The following is a 7787-nucleotide window of genomic DNA, read 5'->3' on the forward strand; positions in this document are numbered from 1 at the left end:
GAAATGATTCTTTATGTGTGGCACCATTGTGCATGGAAGATTACAAAGTTGCCTCGCCTAACCCTTTGCTTTTCTCTTCTGTTCCTAAAAATAGAACGTTGGGAAGGTTATCACCAAAGGATGCCGCTACATCGTGGTCGGCCTGCAGGGATTCGCTGCTGCCTACTCCGCCCCGTTCGGAGTGGCCACCAGTGTGGTGTCGTTTGTCCGCTAGTGGGAGCTGCCTGGGCAGACTGGAAGCCTCTGTTCTGGGAACAGTGCGAATCCGGGAGCATCTCAGACTTGAACTCACAAAATACTCGGAAGAAAGAAAACGTCTTGGTTGAATTGGATGAGTGTTTCCGATGAGTCATCCCCCTCCAACTGCTGAGCTCTCCACACGTCTGGGACACGGGTGGCCCTGGTGGACAATCCCGCAGAGAATTAGGCTGAGATCAGGCTTGGGATTAGGGTCAGTTCGCTAAAACCGGAGCTGCCCGTGAAGGGGACAGGGGCTGGTGTGGAGACAAACACTTGACAGAAGTCCGCGCTCTGGGTGGGTAGCAGAGTGGTGATTAGGGACACGGATGGGGGATTTGCATCTGGAGTGAGCTGATTTGCTCAATTCTAGAAAGCGCACAGGCTGACAGGACTCCCAGCCCTTAGCTGCTTCGGTTCTGAGGACACCCAAGGAACTGTTTGTTCCTGAAGTCATCCCCCCATCTCCTTCCTGTACCCCTTTGCCACAAGGAGTTTTAATTACAGGCTTGAGAAGAAGGAAGGAAGAAAAACCTCTTTGAAGGCTACGATGCTTTGAAAACTGTGTTGACGATGTGTCATGACTGTTTCAAGTAGATGAAGGCTTGTCACTTTCACCTTCTCTGACATGAATGTGGAGGTGGTGATGAGGGTGGTAGGATCTGCAAGTTCAGGTGCAGGTTGTTTGAGGGAGAGAGGACTCCTGAGGGCTGCCGGGCCCAGTCCAGCCCAGTCCAGCCCAGTCCAGCCCAGTCCAGCCCAGCCACATGGAGCTGGCCAGACTCTCCGGCAGGCAGATGGCTGGCCTCCTGACTCAGCTGCCTGGGGTACCATCAGCCCCCTCGTCCTCGACATCAAGCCGACGAAGGGTGCTCTCTCCAGGGAGAGAGGGAGGTGCTATACCTGGAAATGAAAGTGTATTATTTAGAGAAGGAACCAGAAGGTAGGAGACAGGTACGAAGGAAGCAGAAGAAGGATGCTAGACGAGAGAAGCGGAAGCACAGGTGCCAGGTCTGCGTTATCAGCGCTGGAAAATCTTAAGCTCTGGGCGGGGTCCGGGGGAGGCTGGGTGACCAGAGACACCGTGCTGGTGCTTCCAGACCCTCTGAGGCCTGTGAGCTCACATTGGCTGCCTTTGGAGCAGCCTTTCCTCTTCCGTGCTGCCCAGTTTGACGTCATCTCAGCTGGATTCAAAGTTAGGGCGGGCAAGGGTCCCGGGCCTGGAGGGTGACCCGTGGACTGCCACTGGACCATCGGACGGGGGGTGCCCACTGCCAGCTTCCACGACAGGCCCCTGTTCTGACCTGGTTTCCAGAATGTCCCGAAGTCCAAAATAGTTATTACGGACCAGTCTGCAGGATTGGTGGCAACACCTGCTTGTTGCCCTGTGAAGTTTCCCGGGGCAGGGAAATGAGGGCTCAGTGCTCGTGCTTCACCCGTCAAACCCAACCAGGTGGCACCGGAAAGTGGAGAAGGTTGGAAGACAGACAGATGGACAGAAAGAGGAACGAGTGGAGGAGAGCATTGTAGCCGGGAAGCTAGATTGTGCTTTACGTTCTGGAGGCTCGTGTTGAAGATGAACTTGGACCCAATTCCTGCATCATTAATATCGGTGAGGAAAAGAGAAAACAAATGGTCTTGTTTTAGCTCAAATGATGAGAGTTGATGGTGGAACATTTTCACACATGTACGATAATTAGAGCCTGGCCACGCTGGGAGTCAGGGAAGAGAGGCGACATCCGTGGAAGAAAAAGCAAAGCATCGTCCGGGGGGAAAGAGAGTCAGGCCTGCGCGACCTGCTGGTCACAGGAAAGGCAGACGGGAAGAAGGAGCCTGTGTGGGTTTGAGGACGCCTGCCCGGTGGCCCAGTGCTGCTGACCTGCCCCCAGAGAAGCCCGTTGAGTCTCCCAGGGGATGTAGAAGTGTGACCTGTGAGGGACGAGAGCGGCTGAAGCCTGTCCAAGGGAGAATCGCCCCCGCTTACCCCCAAATTAGAGACATTATAAGGCCAAGCACATTTGTCCCTCAACGTTTTAGAATTCTGGTTAAGAATTAATCCAGAAATTTCAAAAGTCAAAACCTTGCAGGGATGGTCCTGGGAGCCAGATTCGTGTGCACAGAAGATGAACTGCTGTAAACTGTCACTCAGCTGAGTTGTCATTTCCCCCGAGACAAGGCGCCCATGCTGCAGATTACCTTTTCGCCTTTTCTTTCTCTTTAGTTTTTAAAAAAATATATCAGCATCCACACCCTACTAAAAATTGAGTTTTAGAACCTCCCCTTCACACGATTGACCAAGAGGCTTCTTTTGTATGCTTTTCTTCCATATCCTGTGAATAAAAGCCCCAATTTGTCTAATGTTTCTGTGCGTGAAGTTTTTCACCCCTTCATGCAGTGGGGGACACCTCCCTGGGGCCCACAGCACGAGCCCAATGCTGCTCCCCAGGACCAAGGGGAGTGACGGGGCCCTGACTCACTGGGGACTCTGCTTGGGTGTTAAAGGGGGACTGTTCTCTAGAGAACGGGTGTCAGTGTGCAGGATCCTCAGTTCATGCATTTGTTAATAACGAAGATTTCCAGAACCTCTGATTTGGATCTAGAGAGTCTAGTGTGTGGCCAGGAAGCTGCATTTTCCACAAGCAGCCTAGCAGATTCTGAAGCAGCTGTTGCTCTGCCTGAGCTGGGAAATGCTGGACCCAGGGGCTGCTGCAGGTTGCATTGGCCAGTGGACTCCAAGGTGGGACCTCAGGTCAGCCAGGTGCCAGCCCCAGCCAGGCACGCACAGGATTACCACTCACTGAGCCTTACAGAAGCTTCTGGAATTGCTGTCAGATTATCCACCCAGGCAGGGTCGGGGCCACGTGTGTCAACCAACCTTTAGGCTTAGGACAAAGCAGAAGCTATGTCCCTGATGTCTTCAGCTGCCCTGGAATCATCCCTACTGTCCCCCTGCTCAGCACCTGTGCTTTGTCAGAGAAGCTCCAACTGCTGTCTGTCACCGAGAAGTACCCCAAAGCAGGACTTGAACTCAGACCTCCCCCTCGCATCCACCAATAGTCCTCCTGGGCATGGCAGTGCCCTCAGCAGAAAGTGCTTGTGGGGCTGAGAAGCCATCAATGCAATTTTAGATTCAGACAGCTGCTGTGACAGGTTTTGCACCTGTGTTGTCCCCCCGTCCCTCTGCAGGAGCAGAGACGAACTGAATTTAACTTTGTGATGCCATCATCCCCAAAGTGTTGTGAAAACTTTATAGCTTTTCCTGTAAACTTACTTTATAATACAAAGTATACTCAAAGAAAAACAAAACCAAAAAAGCGAATGCCCTCAGCTGCATTTGAGAAGTTCTGTGATTTTGCCAAATTCCCAGCTGGTTCCTGAGTAAAAATAATCTCAAATTCCCTTGACCATTCATGGAGAAATGGGGAAAAGTTAATATAACATGGGATCGTGGTTATTTTAGAGGCAAAGTTGTTTTTGAGCCAAACCACTCTATCGTAGCCAAAGGGAAAGAAGGTCTCTTCAGATTTTTTAGAGGGTTCACTGCCAGATCCCGGTGGGTACACAAACCAGACAGGAGCGGAGGCAGAGAAGGGAGAGGAACAGAGGAAAAAATCAGGCTTGCTTGCCTGACGCCCCAGGGGTACCTGGTGCCTTGCACTCTGCAGCTCCATCTAGAGACAGAAATTAGGATCAGAACTCAGCACCTTCAAGCACTGGCTTTGCTTTTTTTGAAGGTGTTTCTCAGGTGATTCCTCTTGCACAATCTGTTGACAAGGCTCTAAACAAATGTATCTGGTTCAAAGCAGACAAAAGAATCAGAGCAAAAGTAATGACAGACACAGAGCTGAGAGGTCACACTTCCCCTTGCTTGCCCTGTAATTCCAGAGTAAACCACTTCCACACAGACTAGCTTTCTCATTGAAAATGAAGGGAGATTACTTGTTGTTTTGCTTCCTATGAAAGATGTTTATAATTGCTGCAGAAGTAGAAAGTGGTGATAAAACCTTTCTTTTCCTTTTTTTTTTTTTTTTTTGCGGGGTGACTTACCCACTGGAAAAACCCTTGTTTATCTTCTTTAATCATTGAAAGAATCCTGAGTTAGGTATTATAACGCCTGCAGGCACTGAGCTAGGAAGCAGAGACACTTTATGTTGTAGACGATGATTTGTGTATCTGGAGATCTCTGGAGTTGCGGAGAAAGTGGCATCTAAGTGATTTATGCACTTTTCTTCATCACCTCATTTTTCCGTACAAAATCAGACTTGGATTTGTCTTTCAATGTTTTCACTTCAATAAATCAGTGAGCCACTCCTGGGATCGGCCCCCATTCTACCTGCTCCCCCTGGTCATGGCTCTGCTGCACGTAGGATCAGAGAGAAGCCAAGATGCAGCAAACATCTACTAGATTCAAGGCTGTCAAGAAAAAAATGTTGCCCATCGTTCCAGTTCTACAAGGATCAAGCCATCAGCCCCTACAGTCACCCAACCACAGTGCCCCCGAGGGGAATTCAGGATGCAGTGAGACAAGAAGCATTCTGCGCTTTGGATATACTGGCCCTCGACTAGTTCAGACGCACACCTCAGGAAAAATTTCAGTGACCCAAGATTCTTGCATCTTCTCAGAGACAGGAAAACACTAAAATCATTAACTTGAGATGTCTGTTCTTTGTGATTAGCAGTCATCCTTTTATGCTTGACTACATGTTTTCCCCAGCCAAAAAGAAGTGCCTATATTTTTTGTTTGTTCTTTAACTTGGAATTTTAATTATGTACATAAATAGCAACATGAGAGTGAGGCGTTCTAAGGCTTCTTCGGTATCTCTAGATGAAAGAATTTCAGATGAGTCCACTTGGAGTAGTGATACTTGTAGCGTCACTCACGATAACAGAGGCCTAGCATAGTTTTCTCTGGCTCCCATCTTACCTCTTGTTCGGCTGCAGGCCGACAAGCCTTGTACTTGCCGAGCCTTGAGACCGAAGACAGAGCCTCAAGTCAGTGACAGAGACATCAATGGTTTAATGGCTGGGGGAACGTCTGAAGCAAGGTCCTGGGGTGACACCCCCCTGTGTGCAGTAGAGAGTGGGCAGGACAAGGCGGCAGCCTTCACTCCCAGGGGCAGGGGGAGTTTACCAGTTATAGGGGGAATTATTCCCCGGGGAATTGGCCCCGTGGTTACCAGGGAAACCAGCAGAGCCGCGTGCCCTTTACTTCCCCTTTGATAAGCTGTTAGGAACAATCATTAGCTGGGACCTGGGGCAAGTCTGTAGGAAGGTCAGTCCTGTGAGTAGGCTGTAGGGGAAGCAGGCACTGGTCCAGCGGGAGGTTGGGGGGGATGGACAGAGAGCAAGAGAACAGCCATCTTGGGTGGCCTGACCGTACACCTCTTCAGAGCAGTTCCTCAGAGCTAGCTGAGAGGTTGTTTCCCAGGCTCTAGTCCTCAGTAAATCCCCGAATAAATCATAACTCACAACGTTTGCTTTCTGTAGGCATCGTGCTGGGTGGCTTGATGACATCAATTTAATTCTCGATTTCATCTACTTCTCATTAACAAAGTCAACAAGATAGATATTATTATCTGGGTTTTATAGATGAGGAAACGGAAGCTGAGGGAAGGTAGGGAATTCTGCTCCGATGCGATGGCCAGGAGGCCTGAAACCAGGGCCCACAGCTTCACTTCTTCTGCCCGTTTCAGCTCTCATTCCCTTTCCCCTCAGGCTCCTGTTACCACCAGCGACCAAGAGGAAGAGCCATGCTTTAAATGGAATTACATCCAGTGAGCGTTCCTGGTTCCCATATTATCATCCAAGTAGTTAGAAATCCTCCAAAAAAAGACTCGAGGTGCTCACCTGCCCATCATACCCTGGAGTTTGGACATGCCGAGATTGCTTAGCTGCCGCTTTGCCACGGTCAAGGCGCAGAGCAAGGGGACGTGGGGCTGGGCTGGGGAAGGGATCTGTGACCCCAAGTCAGTTTGGTTGAATTTACTTTATTTTGCCCAACTTGCTTAGCGTGATTTCTGCAGCCTCAGCTACTATTCCCATTGACTGGTAACTGTGTTTCCATGAAGCCAGCACTCTCTTGTTCATCCTGGGGTCCGGGCCCACGTGCCATAGCACCAAGGCCAGCAGGAAGCCACCCTGCAGGATAGGAACAACACTGTCATCCCCAACCTGGCTTCAAATCCTCCAGCCCTGTGACCCCGGGCGAGGTCCCCAACTCCTTTGAAGTCAGGATTTGGTTTAGTTTCCTTTGAAGAGTACAGTAAGTAGTATCTACTTCAGAGGCTTCTTTGGAAGATGACGTATGGGGTGTGTTCAGAACCGAGCGTGTAGGATATTAAAGGTTCGCCTTCTGCAGTGGCCCCAGCTCAGCTCTGCATGTGCCCTGACCTGTGGGAGGGAAGGAAAAGAAGGCCTGGGAGATGGGGGTAGGGTGCGAGGGAGGGAACCTAGCAGAACTGAGGTTGGGGGCAGGGAGGCAGCCTGCTTCCCCATCCACTCTTAGTGTTTTTCTCTCTTGCCCCTAAACATATCCTTTATCTGCTGTGAGTGGCTTCCAGGGTCCTCCTGATCACCTAAGAGCCCCACCTTTCCCTTTGCTGCAAAACAAACCCAGTTGGAGCTGCAGGGGAGCTGGGCTAGAGTTGGGTGGTGTGCAAGAACAGCAGTAGGGACAGGATAGAGGGCCGCAGAGGACAGACAAGAGCAGGAAAGAGTTTGTTTATAGCTTCTAGTCTCTTCCAGCCACTGGAAGGACTCTGAACTTTCACCCTGAACTTGGTCTGGTTTGCCAGTGGCCTTGTTTCCGGATACCCAGACTGGCCTCATCTGTAACATGGAGATGCAGAAGTCCTTTCAGTCCCCGGGGCACAGGGTGTTCAGAAGACAAACAGGCAGCCTGAGCGTCAGTGGGAAAGCACGCGAATGCTCAGGACTGGGTGGTGGGCGGGGGTCTCCGCCCCCCTCATCGTAAACATGCAGGGGGCCTGCTGGCTAGGTGTTATAAACAGTGAAGACCGGGAAGGGAAATACGCACTTTTGTTAAATCATCCAAGGAATCTCTTCATTTATGTTCATTTATTTATTCAAAAAATATTTTTAATTGAAATATATTTGATATATAACACTGTGTAAATTTATTGTGTACATGTTGATGTGTTACATTTATATATTGGAATATGATTGCCATTGTAGCCATGGTTAGCATCTCTATCATGTCACGTAATTATCTGTGTGTGTGTGTGTGTGTGTGTGTGTGTGTGTGTGCACGCATGTGGTGGGAGTACTTAAGGTCTAGTCTTTTAGCAGGTTTGATGACTACGGTACAATATTGTTGTCTATATTCACTAGACTGTGCGTTAGATCTCCAAGACTTATTTATCTACTAGTTGCAAGTCTGTGCCCTTAAACATCTCTCCCATTCTCTTGCCCACCAGGCCCTGGAAACCACCATTTTGCTCTCTGTTTTTACAAGGTTGGCTTTTTTCAGATTCCACATATAAGTGAGGTCATACAGTATCTGTCTTTCTCTTTCTGACTTATTTCACTCA

At 49.6% G+C, this 7787-nt stretch overlaps 1 protein-coding gene across 1 annotated transcript in view; it reads left to right on the plus strand.

Annotated features, from left to right (window-relative positions):
- CUNH1orf115 (chromosome unknown C1orf115 homolog) overlaps nt 1–2586 on the plus strand; it is a 12126-nt gene extending 9540 nt beyond the window's left edge. Inside the window, exon 2 of the mRNA XM_027122228.1 lies at nt 95–2586. Within this exon, the coding sequence (XP_026978029.1) occupies nt 95–214 (120 nt within the window). The 3' untranslated portion in view covers nt 215–2586. The remainder of the gene's footprint in view (nt 1–94) is intronic.
- The last annotated feature ends 5201 nt before the right edge of the window (nt 2587–7787 follow it).

The sequence above is a fragment of the Aethalodelphis obliquidens genome, unplaced genomic scaffold, assembly GCF_003676395.1.
Source record: "Aethalodelphis obliquidens isolate GAN/ISIS:26980383/991018 unplaced genomic scaffold, ASM367639v1 scaffold24, whole genome shotgun sequence".
In the NCBI taxonomy this organism is placed as follows: domain Eukaryota; kingdom Metazoa; phylum Chordata; class Mammalia; order Artiodactyla; family Delphinidae; genus Aethalodelphis; species Aethalodelphis obliquidens.